The sequence below is a fragment of the Cherax quadricarinatus genome, chromosome 51 (assembly GCF_038502225.1).
Source record: "Cherax quadricarinatus isolate ZL_2023a chromosome 51, ASM3850222v1, whole genome shotgun sequence".
Lineage (NCBI taxonomy): Eukaryota > Metazoa > Arthropoda > Malacostraca > Decapoda > Parastacidae > Cherax > Cherax quadricarinatus.
The window spans coordinates 6,991,252-7,009,434 of NC_091342.1; the positions used below are offsets into that span (position 1 = coordinate 6,991,252).

At 36.2% G+C, this 18,183-nt stretch overlaps 1 protein-coding gene across 2 annotated transcripts; it reads left to right on the forward strand.

Moving 5' to 3' along the window:
* Positions 1-989: 989 nt before the first annotated feature.
* Positions 990-13,124, forward strand: LOC128694686 (zinc transporter Slc39a7). 2 transcript variants are annotated; one of them, XR_008407880.2, is made up of 5 exons: positions 990-1,967; positions 4,417-4,616; positions 4,930-5,005; positions 10,234-12,340; positions 12,670-13,124. XR_008407880.2 is itself a non-coding variant. In XM_053784914.2 (4 exons), exons 1-4 carry the CDS (start codon positions 1,043-1,045, stop codon positions 10,425-10,427), a joined length of 1,395 nt encoding a protein of 464 aa, XP_053640889.2. In that variant the 5' UTR covers positions 990-1,042; the 3' UTR covers positions 10,428-13,124. The 2 variants fall into 2 exon arrangements, 1 of the variants encoding a protein (XP_053640889.2); XM_053784914.2 differs by having other exon boundaries at positions 10,234-13,124.
* Positions 13,125-18,183: the final 5,059 nt, after the last annotated feature.

An 18,183-nucleotide genomic window follows, 5' to 3' on the forward strand; every position in this document is an offset into this window, starting at 1 on the left:
ACAGCCTGGTTGATCAGGCTCTGATCCACCAGGAGGCCTGGTCACAGACCGGGCCGCGGGGGAGTTGACCCCCGGAACTCTCTCCAGGTAAACTCCAGGTAACTCGATCGGTAGCGCACTTAGCTCACACACTGGTTTGGAGTTCGAATCTCCTCCGGTAGGGCTGGAAAACATTAGGGACGTGTTTCCATCAGACACCTGCTGTCCATGTTCATCGATCAGTAATAATGGGTACCTGGGTGTTAGTCGACTGCTGTGGGTCGCATCCTGCGACAAAACTGACCTAATTGCCCGAAATGCTCAGCATAACAAGCGGCTTTCTATATAATAATATGTCATTAATGTCACCTAAGCCTGTATACCATGTACATGTATGTACTTGTAGTAAATAAAGATATGGAAATGGGCCCAATGCTTCGACCCTTGCCGGGGATCGAACCACGGAACCTCAGTGTGAAGCGAGTGTTGCCTACCACATAATATATAATTTATTTTACAGTAGTCTTGAAAGCACATACATGTTATGGGCCCATAAAAAGTACATTATGAATATTTAATCTGCTATATCCCTATCTTAAAGACCACAGTAGTCATAGTGCTTCTGGAATTTTATAATGTTCAAGGGTAGCAGGTATTGACTTGCAAAATGCCCCTCGGAGCTCCCATCCATAAACAATGACCAAAATTCTTTGCATAATAAGGGAGCTTCTATAAAGTAGTTTATTCATGTTATTTAACTCAATGTCAGTTGTGTATGATACCTCACTATAAAAGTATACATAATTGTTTTACCTGCAACTGTATCAAATTGTAGTTGTCTCATAATTTTTTCAAAACTGTAACTAAATGAACTGTAACCCTAACTACTGTAACTTCTATGTATGTTTATAAGAAATAAAGATTTTTTTTATTATTTGTTAAATAAACAATGGATATTTAAAAAATGCGCGTAATGACATCATATTTATATCTCCCGCTGGTGCCTAGGAACAAGTGAGGTCGTCACAGCTCGTCAATATAACTGTTTAATCTCCAGAGGAACATGAAGCAGTTTGTGTTAAGAGTTGTTATACCCGTTACGTTAGTAATATGTATATTTCTGTCGCTTCCACTAGTGTGCGGCCATAGCAATGACCACCACGGACACAGTCATGGACATAGTCATGGACACCACGGACACAGTCATGGACATGAAGAACCCCCAGCATTTAAGTGGAGTAAACAGGCAAATGAAGCGTATCGTGATGAAGACCATCATGATGTGCCACACACCCATGATGTGCCACACGCCCATGATGTGCCACACGCCCATGATGTGCCACACGCCCACGAAGTACCACACGCCCATGAAGTGCCACACGCCCCTGATAAACCCCGTGCCACTGATGAGTCTCATCCCTCATCTGGAGATGCCAGTTCTCAGAAATCGAGCATCTGGCTTGAGGGAGTCTGTGCCACTCTACTTATTAGTATAGCACCATACCTAATTCTCTTCTTTATCCCTGTAACTAACAGCAAGGAGCATGAGCCTTACCTTAAGGTCCTCCTTGCCTTTGCCTCGGGTGGCCTTCTTGGAGATGCATTCTTACACCTAATTCCTCATGCTCTTATGGCTAAGGCAGCAGCAGCAGGTGGTGGTGGTGAGCATTCACACTCGCATTCACACTCGCATTCTCACACTCGTTCACACTCTCATTCACACACTGATACTCGTGAAGGCAATGGTGAGGTTGATCATGGCCATGACATGAGTATTGGGCTGGCTGTACTGGGAGGCATTATTGCATTTCTTGTTGTGGAGAAGTTTGTTCGCATTTTCAAGGGGAGCCACTCGCACTCACACGTCCATGCTGTGCCTGTAGGTCAGAACGACAAATCTAAGAGTTCTGAAGAGAAATCAAATGGGGAGAAAGAAAAGAAGAATGACAAAAAGAAAAATTCTAAACATGTGTCAAAAAAAACTGAAGGTGTGTAATTTATTTTGTGGTCCTTAAACATTTACTTTGTGAAGTAGACGTAAAGTTTATGATAAATGTGAACTCTGTAGAGAAAAGAGAAAGACTGAAAATTTAATTTTATGATTAATTTCATGATGTTAAAAGACTGGTAAATCTTAGAAACTCATAATTTAATTCAGTGCAGTACACACACAATGCTACTTCACTGTCTTTATAAATATGTACTGTATTATATCCACTGTAGTTGTTATCCTGTAATGTTTCTTTCCCTTTTCTTTAACAGAAGCTGTGAGAGACCTTTCATTTTTTTTAGTTTCTGTGAATCGGTAAACCTATGTGGGTTATTTAGTTCAGTTACTGGTAGAGGTTTTGATCATCCATCTGCTAATTACAAGACACATGCTGCTTACCTACCTGCCTCCCTTTCCATAGCCATTTGTGTTTTAGCTGACTTAAAAATGTTGGAATGAGAGGCAGTTTCCTCTTTTTTTTTCTGTATATAACTTAAAATGGAAAGGTTTAATTTTTTAAAAGTAGGTTTGGGTGATAAGGAATGTAGTACAGATGTTAAAAAATTGATTGTTAATCTTTCTAATAAAAAAAAAAAACTGGATGTCCTAATAAAGCAAAGTTAAAATGGCAGAACCTAGTCCTAATAACTTTAGCTGAAATGGTTTCCTTCCATGGTGGCATTAGTGTTTGGTTTGAGGTAATTAATAATATCTTTATTTTCTACACGTACATGTACAAGGTATACAGGCCTAGCTGACTTCAGTGACACACTACTATATAGAAAACCCCTTGTTATGCAGAGCATTTCGGGCAAATTAGGTCAATTTTGTCCCAGGATGTGACCCACACCCAGGTACTCATTTTACTAATGGGTGAACATGGACAACAGGTGTAAGGAAACACGCCCAATGTTTCCACTCTTTCTGAGAATCGAACCGAACCCCTCAGCGTGTGAAGCGAAAACTTTGCCTACCAGGCCATGAGCCAAAAGAGGTGTGGTAGATAAAAAAAAATCTGCAGATCTTAGAATATCCTGAGTTATGGTTAAACAAACTTGAGAGGGCTGGAGGGATGACTGAAAAGTCTGTAAGTGACAAGTCATAATAGCCAGGGGTGCTGTATACAGGTGGAGTAAACCCTGACGAACATCAATCCTTTAAATAGTCATTGCCACCGCTAGCCATAAAATGGTTTTGAAGCATAATCTGTTGTGCCAACTGTAAATATCAGTATAAAGGAAGTTCTTTTATCCCAAGACTGCACCCTAATATGTAATTGAATTCAAGTGATGGAAGATAATAGAATATCTTGTTACACAAAAGAAGTATTCGCCAAAATGTTGATCGTCACATTCCTGCCTAACAAATAACAGGTTCAGACAGATGACTGATAGCTACTCTTGAAAACTTTTCATCCAAAATAATTTAAAACAAAAACCTAGCTTAAAAATTCCCAGGTAACTGACAGTCTGCATAGAAGTCAGCATCAGTCATCTTTGTTGGAATTTGAGGGAGAACCAAGCCTAAGAACAGGCCAAATCACTAGGAACTGGGCTAGAAATTAATGAGGAATGCTCTGCATCAGCTTGTGATTTGAGTGGCAAATGGTGAGTGAGGTGTGGAAGGCACCACTGAGGTGTATAAACTGGAAGATGACTGTCATCCATGATCAGTAAGAAGTGGATGGTGGGGACTAATAAGTATAAGAACCACTGAGGAAATATTTAGGCCTTTCTGAATACTTTAGATACAAGAGTAAGTTAGTGAAAAACTACTGTTAAGTAATGTGGCAACCAAAATGTTATGTCCCTGGCAATCTGGGATTGTATACACACACCCAGTTAGTCTACCATTAGTTCAGCAAAATATAATGAACATGGAATCCTTCTATTGCCCACTAGTGCTTGTAGATTGCTATTCTTCAGGAGCATGTTAAATATTAACTTTAATTATGAAAATTTCCCATGATGACAGCAGGTTTTAACTTAGCAGAAGCAAGCAGCCAATTGGGACAGAATGAAAATAAAAATCAAACTGGGTGTGAAAATAATCAAAGAGTTGATTAATGATGTTAGAGGTTATATGGCCAGTAGTGGATAATGAAAGTTAAACACACAATAACCAAGCATGTAGAGATGGGGAGGGCAGCAATTAGGACAACTGAGGTAAGTGTTAGATCCTGTGAATGTTGTGGTAAGTGTAGCTTGTGACCAAGATGAATTCAATCCTGGGAGATGGAAGGGAGAAGCTGCAACCATGATCCAAGTGGCCAAAGAGTAATAATTAAATCTGTTGAGTTGGTATTTATGATGAATTGAATAGTGTTTATATTAGGAGCACAAATAAACTTTTTACTTGTGTAAGTACCATACTTAAGAATAAAATTTAATTTGTTTTAATTAACACAAAATTTTGCCTGAGTTTATAAACTGAATTATTTTTTACAGGAGATATAAAAGTTGCTGGATACCTCAATCTTGCAGCAGATTTTACACACAACTTGACAGATGGTCTTGCCATTGGTGCCTCCTTTCTTGCTGGCAGGAGTGTTGGCATAGTAACCACAGTCACCATTTTTCTTCACGAAATCCCTCATGAAATCGGAGACTTTGCAATTCTTCTTCAGTCCGGATGTAGTCGGAAAAAAGTAAGCATATTGTGCATACAGACAGTATTACTTCACCTGGCAAATTTAGTCTCAATTTTAAATTGTTTCATAAATATTGAATCACAGGATGTTATTTAGAATTCATATTATTTGTTGCTTTTTCACATTGGCAAGAATATTTACATTTTACAGTGCAATACTGTGTGAATAATTATCAATCTTTATTTTTGTCCTTATCACTATGTCCTCTTTATGGTTAATCAATCATGTACTGTATAGCATTCAAGAAGTGTGTAAAGTTACCTCCATACACTTAAATCACTATTAAATTTATAAATATTTTCCATTTCAGGCCATGATGCTACAGTTGGTTACAGCTGTTGGAGCTTTAACAGGCACCTTGATCTCCTTGTTAGCTGAGGGTGCAGGTAAGGTGCCATTTTTTTATTTATATTGATTCAGTGTATTTCATGCTATAACTTCATGTTTGACATCAAAGATTAGAATATTGTACTAGGCTAAGTTATTTCTTGTAGTACAACAACTGTATTCACATGAGTTATAGTCCTGGAGACACTAGTTGCCACTAGGTTCTACAAGGTTGCAATGAATTAAAAATTTGGGCCCTTTCATTATTATTATTGTTGTAATAATCATGGGAAGCACTAAACATGTAAGGGGTCTTACAGAACATGGGGAATGGAAGACAATCAAGTTTGATCAAAAGAAGGGGAGGATCAAGAGCTCATTTCCAGCATCAAATGAGGGTTCATATGAGGGAGTTTGTCTCCACAAAAATTTTAAATATTCAGTAATTATCTTCTCATATATAATCATAGTACATTATGAAACCTGGTGAATATGCTTGTTTTTGGTGAGGCACATGATGCGAGATTTTGATATAAGGTGTTTAAGAATCACTGAAAACTTATGTCATAGAACTATTCCCAGAGTTCAAGAAAAAATATGGTACTTCCAAGGTTTGTTTAAAAACCCAGATAGGAAAAAGTTAGGCAACTGTCAGCAGGAAGAATAGTAGTAGTAAGTAATTTAAACTTCTAAAAGATAATAGAAATTGCTGAATTCTATCATAGTAAGTTCTGCCTCTGCACTTCAAATTTGGTTAGTCTTCCTCTTGTTTAACATTTCTTTTTCAGTTTATTTCTTCATCCTCCTTACATTTCTATGTTATACTACTTCCTTTTTCCTTTTTTTTATATATTCTTTTCTGGAAAATTTAAAATTTAAATTGTTCGTAAGTCTCTGAGTTAGCACACTTCCTGTATTAGTTCCAGGTCCATTTTTTCCATGACCATCTCATACTTTCCATAAAACCAGTTTTCATTGTTTTATCATTTTCTTCCCTTTAGAATAAACTTGTCCCTTTTCATAATATTAAGTTATAGAACTCTATGTAAAATTTGTTTGTGGTGTGTGAGGCAGCAGGCTGGTTAATCAACAAAACAGCCTAGCCTAAGGCTAGACTGCCAGAATAGAAGAACCCTTGAAACTGATTACAAGTATCATTAATATTTTTTCCACTGTTTCTCTGACCATCATCATTCCTTTCCTATAATACAGTGGACCCCCGGTTAACGATATTTTTTCACTCCAGAAGTATGTTCAGGTGCCAGTACTGACCGAATTTGTTCCCATAAGAAATATTGTGAAGTAGATTAGTCCATTTCAGACCCCCAAACATACACGTACAAACGCACTTACATAAATACACTTACATAATTGGTCACATTCGGAGGTAATCGTTATGCGGGGGTCCACTGTATAGTGTTTATTGCTTTTTCTTTTTTCTCTTTCCAAGAGTTATTTTGTGCATTGTTTTCATGTATTAGCTATGGAGGCCTGATATCATTTAGGAGTGAGGAAGAGTCAGATGTGGGTATGGGCGAGGAGCTTGAGACTGTGGGTAAAAGCAAAGGGTGTAAAACAGCAGAGATTGATGTGATCAAGACAGAAATGTTAAAAGCAGGTGGGGATATAGTTTTGGAGTGGTTGGTGCATTTGTTTAGTAAATGTATGGAAAAGGGGGAATAGTACCTAGGGATTGGCAGAGAGCATGCATAGTTCATTTGTATAAAGGAAAAGGGGATTAGAGAGATTAAGAATTATAGGAGAATAAGCCTGTTGAGTATACCAGGTTAAGTGGATAAGGCAGAAAAGGATCACAGATGAGCAAGGATGTTTTAGGAAGGGTAGGGGGTGTGTAGACCAAGTGTTAACATTGAAGCATGTAAGTGAACACTATTTAGATAAAGGTAAGGAAGTTTTTATTGCATTTATGGATTTAGTAAAGACATGATAGGGTGGGCAGGGGAGCAATGTGGTAGATGTTACAAGTGTATGGAATAGGTGGTAGGTTACTTAACCCTTTCAGGGTCCGTGCCATAGATCTACGGCTTTACGTTCAGGGTCCAAACCGTAGATCTACGCCATGAGCTCAGCTCACTCTGATAAGCTGTGAGCGTTAAATTTGGGCCTAGATATGAGAGAATACATCTATGTGGTATGTGTGCACCACATAAAACAAATCCTGCAGCACACAGTGTATGAGAGAAAAAAACTGAGACTGTAATTTTCGATTAAAACAGCATTTTTTCGTATGTTTTTTATAGCTGTATTTGCGATTTCTTGGTCTCATTTGATTGAATGGAAGACGTATTACAGAAATAGATGATTTTGATTGATTTTAGCACTGGAAATGGCTTGAAACTGAGCCCAAAGTAGCAGAAATGTTAAATTTTTGTCAATGTTCAAGAGGAAACAAACGACCTCACACATCTAATACACGCCAGCTGGTGGGTCTAATATACATTCACAAATGTGGTGATGATATTTATACAAATATTAAAATATTGCATAACAGTAAATCTTCTATTTTTTGGTTTGAATAAAAATTCATTATGTGAATAAAAAATCAAAATGGAATTCATTTGTAAAGCCTCAAAACATAATTAATGAACAGAGGAAATGTTAGTTTAGTGCCAGGAATGCCTGCATTGTTTATTCTGGACCCTATTTTGAAATTGGAATATTTTGAACTTTGTGTTAAATTGGCCAAATTGCCAATTTCTGATCACTTTATTTTGTAGTTGAAACAGTTCACTGGGCAATTTAATGTGCTCAATCGATAGAATAGAAGTAATGCTAGTGAAATAGCTAAGAATTTGGTCGACTGGAATAATGTAATTGGCCTAAAATGGGAGTCAAAGGCGGCAAAATCGTCAATTTCTAAATATCGCTGACACATCAAAATTCGCGAGAGCATAATTTTGTCAATTTTCCATCAAATTTCGTACTTTTTGTTTTATTACCTTCAGAAAAAGATTCTCTACTATTTCATAAGAAAAAATAAAAAAGAAATTTTTGAAAATTCTTGGACCCTGGTGTGCACTTTGAAATTTGGCCTCTGGACCCTGAAAGGGTTAAAACAGTTAAGAGTTTTTATGAGGATAGTAAGGCAGTGAGAGATATTATGTCTGAAGGTAATGTGTGGTGTGACTATTATGCAGAGAATTTGTAGTTTGAAGGAGGCGTGGGGTTGCTAAGAGTATTATCCAGAGGGCTGAGGAGGGGTTATTGAGGTGGTTTGTTTGGACATTTAGAAAGGATGGAGCAAAATAGGATGACTTGGAGGGTGTATAAATCTAGTGAAAGGAAGGAGTGGTTGGAGTTGCCCTAGGAAATAATGGATGGAGGTGGTCAAGGTTTTGTATGTGAGAGGCTTGGATATCCAGCAGGCGTGTCTGAGCGTGTTAGATAGGAGTGGAGGCAAGTGGTTTTTAATGATGTGATGATCAGTTGGATTGTGAGCAACATTTATGAAGGGATTCAGAGTAACCGGTTAGCTGGACTTGAATCCTGGAGGTGGAAAATACAGTGTCTGCACTCAAAAGAAGGGGTGGGGATATTGCAGCATGGAGGGGCATCTGAGCTGTAGTGTTGGCACACCTCTGGCAAGACTGTATTGGATTGAGTAATGGTAAAAATGTTTCTTATTTTTTGGGTCACTCTACCTCAGTGGGAGACAACCAGTGTGTAGTAAAAAAAAAATTCCATAGAACATGTTAATAAAAATTTGTCTTTCTTCTTACAATGAACCAGCCGCATCCCACCGAGGCAGGGTGGCCCAAAAAGAAAAACAAAAGTTTCTCTTTTTAAATTTAGTAATTTATACAGGAGAAGGGGTTACTAACCCCTTGCTCCCGGCATAAAAATTCAAGTGGGTTTAGATAATTTATATTTAGAATTTTTATTTATTTTTTCATTAATTACTAAATCCAAGATTGATACTGTGTTTTCTTCTTTTTGCTAAAGTTGTTTCTCTAATGTATTGATTAATAAAATAACTTGTTAACCCTTTGACTGTTTCGGTCATACATATACGTCTTACGAGCCACCATGCTTTACGTATGTAGTAAACTCAAAAATTCTAGCGGCTTCAAATCAAGCAGGAAGCTAGTAGGCCCACATGTGAGAGAATGGGTCTGTGTGGTCAGTGTGCACCATATAAAAAAAAATCGTGCAGCACGGAGTGCATAATGAGAAAAAAAAAAACCTCCGACCGTATTTTTGGATTAAAACGCCGACTTTGTGGTGTATTTTCATATAGTATTTATGGTTGTATTCTCATTTCCTTGGTCTCATTTGATAGAATGGAAAACGTATTATAGAAATAGTGGTGATTTTGATTGGGTTTACTATGAAAAGAACCTTGAAATGGATGTTCAAAACCTTGATGCCGATGTTCAAAAGTAAACGAATGATGTCATTGTCCAATAAATGTCCAACTAGCCATTCTAATATGCAGTCATGAATGGGTTGACATTATTTATACAATTATTACAATATTGCAGTAGTCTGCATAACAGTAAATCTTCTATTTTTTGTTTGAATAAAAATTCAAAATAGAAAGCAAGAGTAATATCAGAGGGGCCTGGAGATGTGACTGGTGAACAGAGAAAATGTTATTTTAGTGCCAGGAATGTCTGCATTGTTCATTCTGGACCCTATTTTGAAATTGTCATATTTTTTAATTATTGTGAAGTTGGCCAAATTGCAAATTTTTGACCACGTTAATGGGTAGTTGAAATCAGTAAATGGGCAGTTTCTTGTACTCAATCGATAGAACAAATGGAGTTCTAAAGAAATAGTTGTGTTTGGTCGACTGGTACAATGGAATTAGCCGAAAATAGGGCTTAAAGTGGGCAAAATCGCTGATTCGTAAATATCGCCAAGGTCGCTAACTTTGCAGGAGCGTAATTCCATAAGTTTTCCATCAAATTTTGTACTTTCAGTGTCATTACCATTGGGAAAAGATTCTATCATTTCATAAGAAAAAATAATAATTTTTTTGTTTTCAAATATTTTGCGACTCCAGGAGACACCTCAGGATTTGGGGTTTCGACAGTCAAAGGGTTAATATTCTGAGGAATTTGACCATTTATTTACCATATCAGCTGCATAGGTTATCTCATCTATTTCTTCATAAAGTAATTAATATTCTTAGCTACAGTTTAAAAAGTCACATGTAATTAGCAGTAAACATTGTTATGTTTTTTTTTTTAAAAATTGCAGAGGTTCTTGCCCAATTTATCAAGCATGTTTTTAGCCTAAATGACTTGATAATTTTCTTCCACAGATGAATCTGCCACAGCATGGATTCTCCCATTCACTGCTGGGGGCTTTATTTACATTGCAACTGTGTCTGTTATCCCAGAGCTGCTAGAAAACACTAGGTTCTGGCAGTCTGTGTTTGAAGTAGTGGCCTTGCTTAGTGGTGTTGCTCTTATGATGGGCATTGCATACCTTGAAGAGATAGGTCATGAACATTAGGCACATAAAGATTTATATGTAAATATATGTAGTGCAGGTAATATTATGTATGTAATATTGATAGCTGTACTTTTTTTTTATTATTGTTGACTATTTGTATATGTGGTTTTGTTGATTCCTGTACAATTTTTAGTACTTGGAAGAAGTGGTTCTGAAAATATACTCTTAAGAATTGTTTATCTTTTATTGTACTTTTTTTAGGAGCTTGTCCCCAAAAATTTAACTAATTTCTTAACTTAAAAGATCAAATATTACATTTTTAACTGCAGATTATAGCAAAATATAAATTGTTTGAGGCTGAAATTTAGTACATTTACTTACTAGAGCAGGAATTATTGGAAAAATATTTATCATAAAATATTAACTAAAACTGTTGATAATTTGGAAGAACTGTTTGTAAAAGGCATGCATAGTACATGTCCAAAGTGAAAAGAAATATAGGTGCTTCTTGATTTACGATATTTTGACTTTACGATAGTGTGAAAGCAATTACTTTTGGAGGTGAAGGCGGCCAGTCCGTAATTGTGTACATTTTTCTTGCTTTTCAGTATTGGTATTTAGTCAGTTACAGTAATTATTTGTATATTTAGTTATTTACTGACAATTGTTTATTTACTTATTTAGCATATCATATTTTTGACTTAAAATATTTTCGAATTACGATGGGTTCATTGGAATGTAGCCCCATTGTAAGTTGAGGAGCACCTATATTAAATACTGTACTGGTCATTGGACATAATAAACATAACTGTTTTGAGATTCAGTTCACTTCCATGAGATGGTTTATGAATCTGTGAATGGCACTCAGAAGTTTTATTCTTAAGAGAGTATAGTATATATTTTGTATTTATGTAATTTATTTTGCTGAATGTTAAAAATGATTACATTAAGGTTTTAAAACGGTGATGTGATGCATGGAAAGTCAAATACATGTGTATGTACACAGTACAGTGGACCCCCGGCATACGATGGCATCACCTTACGTTAAATCCGGCATATGATACATTTTAACACAAAAATTTTGCCTCTCCTCACGTTAAACTCGCCTCACGCGATTCGTCCGGGACGCGTCCCACATGTGGCCTCAGCGCCAGTGTTCACAAGCCAGCCAGTGTGGTCGCATCTACGCATACATTCAGTACATTTCACATTATCCCAGTGTTTTTAGTGCTTGTAACTACAAAATAAGTCACCATGGACCCCATCCCTGTGGTAAAAAGGGTGAGAATTAGTATGGAATCGAAAAAAGAGATTAAGGAAATGTGTGCAAAGTGGCTTGAAGTGCAAACCTTTATGGATGAAAATCACCCTCACACAGCTATTGCAAGCCGTGCTGGTGACTATTACAATGACAATGTTGTGAACCACTTTAGACAAATCATAAAGGAACGAGAGGTACAGAGTTCTATGGACAGATATGTTGTGCGACAGAGGTCCAGTGACTCTCAAGCTGGTCCTAGTGGCATTAAAAGAAGGGAAGTAACCCCAGAAAAGGACTTGATACCTCAAGTCCTAATGGAAGGGGATTCCCCTTCTAAACAATAAGTTCGACATTCTCCCCTCCTTCCATCCCATCAATCATCACCAGATCTTCATTAAAGGTAAGTGTCATGTATTCTGTTGTTAGTAGAGTACTACTAACTGTGCATGTTTTCTTCAGTCTGTGTGGTAAAACTTTTTTTTTTTTCATACTTTTGGGTGTCTTGCACGGATTAATTTTATTTCCATTATTTCTTATGGGGAAAATTAATTTGCCTTAGGATTATTTCGACATACGATGAGCTCTCAGGAATGGATTAATATCGTATGCCGGGGGTCCACTGTATAAGGTACAGTAGGTTTTAATTCATTATGATAGTTAAGCAGACAAGATGCTCTGTAAAGGTCATAAACAAATGATAGAGCTAGAGACAGTGTAAAAAAAATATACACCTACCATCCGACTTACGACCGAGTTCGGTTCTGAGAAACCGGTTGCAAGTTGAAATGGACGTAAGTCGAACTTTACTACTGAATATCAACATCACATTTTTGTAATGACTTTATTTTATTGTTTTATTTGGGTATTTCATGTTTTACTTTACTTTTTATGCTGTTAGTACTGTATTTTATACTGTAAGGTTTTAGGATAAACACTGTGTACAACACAAGTAGTTGTTTATTTCCCAGAAATTTGGCAAAAAAAAAAAAAGGTCGTAAGTCGAGTGGTCATAAGTCGAGCAGGTCGTAAGTCGGATGGTAGGTGTATTAATTTTTTATTGCTTAAAATTTACCTTACAGTTGGATGCCTTATTAATCTGTTGAATATACATGTATTATGATGTCCAGTAATGCAAATTTATTAATTTTAAGGAAATACAGTGGACCCTCACCTAACGATATTAATTGGTAACCGAGACTGAATATCGTTAGGCGAGTTTTTTCACGTTAGATGAGGCAAAATGTTTGTGTTAAAATGTATCGTTAGCTGAATTTAATGTTAGCTGATGCCATCGTTAGCTGAGGGTCCACTGTATTGTTAATTCGCAAGAGCTGGTGATGCTACTTAAATACTATAATGACACATTTAAGGTCTGTGTACCTTTGAATGGGCTGATTCCTCCAAGGTTCTTTATTGCTTTTGATGAAACATTATGAAGAAAAAATTATCTAAGGGTCTTAATGTGTTTGAACAATGGAATAAATTTAATAGTTGAATCCTGAAATCTAGAAATTTCCTAATGTGTGAACTTAGATTATTTCTTATTACTAGTGGGTGTTGTGGATTAACAATGGTGTAAGCTGATAAATAGCGAGAAAGACACTATATTTGCAGGGAAACTTTTTTTTTTTTTTTGTTTTTTGTTTTTTGTCCTGTACTGGACTTCATTAACCCTTTCAGTGGCCATCACATCAATGTTATTGATGCGGAGTCCCTCACATAGATCTGTGTTATAAGCACAGCTCCCTCAGATAATCTTTGAGAGGTAAATTTTGGCCTAAATATAAGAGAATGGGTCTGTGCAGTGAGTGTACCCATAAAAAAAATCCTTCCCTAAACTGGGCATGATGGGAAAAACAAAACTGACCTTATGTTTAGTTTAAAACAGTGACTTCAGAAGTGATTTCTAGAATGGTTTTTATGGTTTTATTGGCTGATTCTTGGTATCATTTGATAGAATGGAAGATATGCTACTGAAACGGAGATGATTTTAGTTCGTTTCTGGGTAGGAAGTAACTTGAAATTGTGCTCAAATTAGCAGATATATTTAATTTTTGATTGTCCTGAGAATAGTAAGGCCTCTCTGCACCTCCCCCTAGTTTGTTTTGTGGGTTTTTAATAGGCCTGATTCAATTATTGGGAAGTGTTAACCAGGACCAGTCATTCCTGGTTATATTTTATTATTCAAGAAATAGAGTAAATCTTTGAATTTTTGTGAATTCAAAATGGAAGGTAAGTGTAATGTAGATGAGGCCTGGGGACATGATTAATGAATAGAGAAAATGTTTTAATGCCTGGAATGTCTACAGTGTTTATTTTAGAATTTTTTTAAATTATTTTTTTTTATTTTGCGTAAAATTGGCCAAATTTCCAAATTGTGTTCTTTGTAGGGGTAGGTCTGATAGTTGAATGGGGAGGTTTCTTGTCCTCACATTATAGAACAGAAGGCATACTAGTGAAATAGCTAAGAATAATTGACTTAACCTTTGAACTGTGTTTGAAGTACACTAGTACGCAAATGCTATTTCTGTCTGATGTACTAGTAAGCACAATTATTTGTACTTTCAAATCTGCCACCTGCCAATATTTTTGACTTTAGCACAACTCTGGGTCTTCCTCAATCTGTTGATACATTTGAAAAAAATCTAAGGCCATTGTGGTCACACAGTGTATAATGGTTAACTACAGAAGTGATGACTGTGTCTGTGCTAGTACACCTAACTGGCATACTAGCAAAAGTAAACAATGAACCAGGAGCTGTTGTTCCACTGCCAGCTAACCTATCGGCAAACAGTGTGTGGAAGTGGCACAAAGATGACCTATTCATTCTAGATTTAATACATATTCATGCTACTAATAGTGGAATTCAGCCACAGAGCACACTAAACATATTTAACCCAGGATAACCCAGTAAAGTATTTCCATGTTTTGAGAAGTATTACACTCTGAAACAATTGTAATATTGTGTATAAGTATTCCTCATACATAGCATTAGAAGACCTTAATGGTAAAAAAGAAATATAATAAACGGTTATATCTATTGTAGCTGCAACTTCAGAAGGTCCAGCCACATCTTAGAGTAAATTTGAGACTGAAGAAAAGTAGTCAGTCATAATCTTCACAACTAGTGACTGCTGCATATCATTGACTGCTGAAGAAACCTGCCGAAGATTACACAATAGAACAATGAAATTTGTTAATCACAATAAAGATTTGCAAATTTAACATAATGGTTTACGTGATTTGTGGTATCAAAACTTACTTCTTTGAGAGCTGTGCATTTATGCCAATTACCATGGGCACCATGACTACCTACCTACCTAGGAGTATGGAACCATACTCCTGGCTCCTGCACACTATTAGGACCACAGAAGTGAAGACAATACACGTATATTGTTTTCCCCTTCTCCCCCTGTGCTAAGACTACAATCTGACTGCCAAATTGCCATCATCTCATCCTGAAGCTGGGTCAAGCACTGGCATTTTTTCTCCTTATTGAGACACTTCTCATCCAGATCCAGGTCTTGTCTCTTCACTTGTTCCTGTTCCAATGCTCACCCTCAACAAGGTATTCCTACACATTTGTTCATATGTATCTTTTGAATGTGATCCTTCATGCCGAAAAAACAAACATTTAGGATTGACTATTCCAGTTTATTAACCTGGAAAATATTTTTTATAAAAGCATTTCTTTTATATAAATTTGCTTTTCTTCAAACATTATAAGAGTAAGGTCCAGGTGTGATGAAAGTCATTAATTACCTGGCTGGGAGCCTCGGAAGCCTACATTGTTGACAGTCTCATATCTTTGGGGCCCAAAATAAAATATGCCAAGTTTTCTACTTAACCCTTTGACTGTCGCGGCCGTATATATATACGTCTTACGAGGTACCGTGTTTGACGTATATATACTCATAAATTCTAGTGGCTTCAAATCAAGCAGGAGAAAGCTGGTAGGCCCACATGTGAGAGAATGGGTCTGTGTGGTCAGTGTGCACCATATAAAAAAATCCTGGAGCACGCAGTGCATAATGAGAAAAAAAAAACTCCGACCGTTTTTTTAATTAAAATGCCGACTTTGTGGTCTATTTTCGTATGGTATTTATGGTTGTATTCTCGTTTTCTTGGTCTCATTTGATAGAATGGAAAACATATTATAGAAATAGTGGTGATTTTGATTGATTTTACTATAAAAAGAACCTAGAAATGGAGCTCAAAGTTGGGGAAATGTTTGATTTTTGCCAATGTTCAAAAGTAAACAAATGATGCCATTGTCCAATAAATGTCCAACTAGCCATTCTAATATGCAGTCATGAATGGGTTGATGTTATTTATACAATTATTACAGTATTGGAGTAGTCTGCATAATAGTAAGTCTTCTATTTTTTGTTTGAATAAAAATTCAAAATAGAAAGCAAGAGTAATATTAGAGGGGCCTGGAGACATGACTGATGAGCAAAGAAAATATTATTTTAGAGCCAGGAATGTCTGCATTGTTCATTCTGGACCTTATTTTGAAATTGTCATATTTTTTAGTTTTCGTGAAATTGGCCAAATTGCAAATTTCTCACCACATTATTAGGTAGTTGAAATCGTTAAATGGGCAGTTTCGTGTACTCAATCGATAGAAAAAATGGAGTTCTAAAGAAATAGCTATGAGTTTGGGCGACTGGATTAATGGAATTAGCTGAAAATAGGGCTCAAAGTGGGCGAAATCGCCGATTTGTAAACAGCGCCGAGGTCGCTAACTTCGCGAGAGCATAATTCCGTCAGTTTTCTATCAAATTTCGTTTTTTTGGTGTCATTACAATCGGGAAAAGATTCTCTATCATTTCATAAGAAAAAATATATTTTTTTTTTTTTTTTTTTTTTAAATTTTACGACACCAGGAGACACCTCAGGATTGGGGGTTACGACAGTCAAAGGGTTAATATTGTTTATGCTTAAGGTATTGTAGTTAAAGTGAAATGTCACTGGATAACTTCCTTTTTTTTTTTAAATAGTATTAATTTCCTGTATTACTTTATTTAGTGAAATAATTGAGCCTTAGGATACCATGTAGTGTGATAGGTATAAAAAGTTGGATATTACTCTTAATATATTTTTACATTTCCTGTAATACTTTAACTCTTCATGGTGGTTGCCTATGTACAGCAAACCCCTTGAAATTTTTAAACTGCCTAAAGATTGTTATCCCTTGTAAAACTCTGGTGTTATATTGGATTATACTTTTCCGTCCATTTGTCTGTCCGTCTGTCCCACTTTTCATTTATTTATCATAATTTGCATCTGCTCCATAAACATTGAACTGACGAGGTTAGTTTAACCCTTAGACTGTATCCAGTGTACTAATACACACAATTTTTTTGTACCTTCAAATCTGCCACCTGCCATTATTTTTCACCATAGTACAGTTCTTTGAGTCTTTTTTTTTTCAGTCTGTTCATACATTTGAAAAAAATCAAAAGCCATGAGAATCTACACACCATATCATAATTAACTACACAAGTGATGACTGTATCCGCTGTACTAGTATGCCTAACTAGCAGAAGTAAATGAAACCTAGAGCTGCTGTTCTTCCACCAGCTTCCCTACCAGCAAACAGGGTGTGGAAGTAGCACAAAGATGACGTATTCATTTCACTTTTATTACAGTTTCATGATACTAGCAGTGGAATTCAGCTACAAAACACACTTAAGTATATTTAATCTAGGATAACCCAGTAAAGTCAAACACAGTGATTTATTTCTGTTTTGAGGTGTATTGCCCTCTGAAACAATTGCAATATTGTAAGTATCCCTTGTACATAATGTTAAAATAGCAGATTAGTAAAAAAAATAGAATGAAAGTAATTATACCATATATACCATACATTCCAAGTGGAGGAATGTTGGGCTAAGCATTTCCACATGTTAGAAGTTGTAAAACATTTTTAAAGACATATAAGAAACTAGTATACATAGTGTTTAACCCCTTGACTGTCGCAACCCCCAATCCTGAGGTCTCTCCTGGTGTCGCAGAATTAAAAAAAAAAAATTATTTTTTCTTATGAAATGTTAGAGAATCTTTTCCCGATTGTAATGACACCAAAAAAACGAAATTTGATGGAAAACTGACGGAATTACGCTCTCGCAAAGTTAGTGACCTTGGCGATATTTACAAATCGGCGATTTTGCCCACTTTGAGCCTTATTTTCGGCTAATTCCTTTGTTCCAGTTGACCAAACTCATAGCTATTTCTTTAGAACTCCATTTTTTCTATCGATTGAGTACAAGAAACTGCCCATTTACCAATTTCAACTACCCATTAACATGGTCAGAAATTTGCAATTTGGCCAATTTCACGAAAATTAAAAAATATGACAATTTCAAAATAAGGTCCAGAATGAACAATGCAGACATTCCTGGCTCTAAAATAACATTTTCTTTGTTCATCAGTCATGTCTCCAGGCCCCTCTGATATTACTCTTGCTTTCTATTTTGAATTCTTATTCAAACAAAAAATAGAAAATTTACTATTATGCAGACTACTCCAATACTGTAATAATTGTATAAA

Coding starts and splice junctions, on each gene's coding strand:
- LOC128694686 (XM_053784914.2), top strand. CDS start 1,043: ATGAAGCAGTTTGTGTTAAGAGTTGTTATACCCGTTACGTTAGTAATA. Junction 1,968..4,416: donor TGTGTCAAAAAAAACTGAAG/GTGTGTAATTTA, acceptor TATTTTTTACAG/GAGATATAAAAGTTGCTGGA. Junction 5,006..10,233: donor CTTGTTAGCTGAGGGTGCAG/GTAAGGTGCCAT, acceptor TTTCTTCCACAG/ATGAATCTGCCACAGCATGG.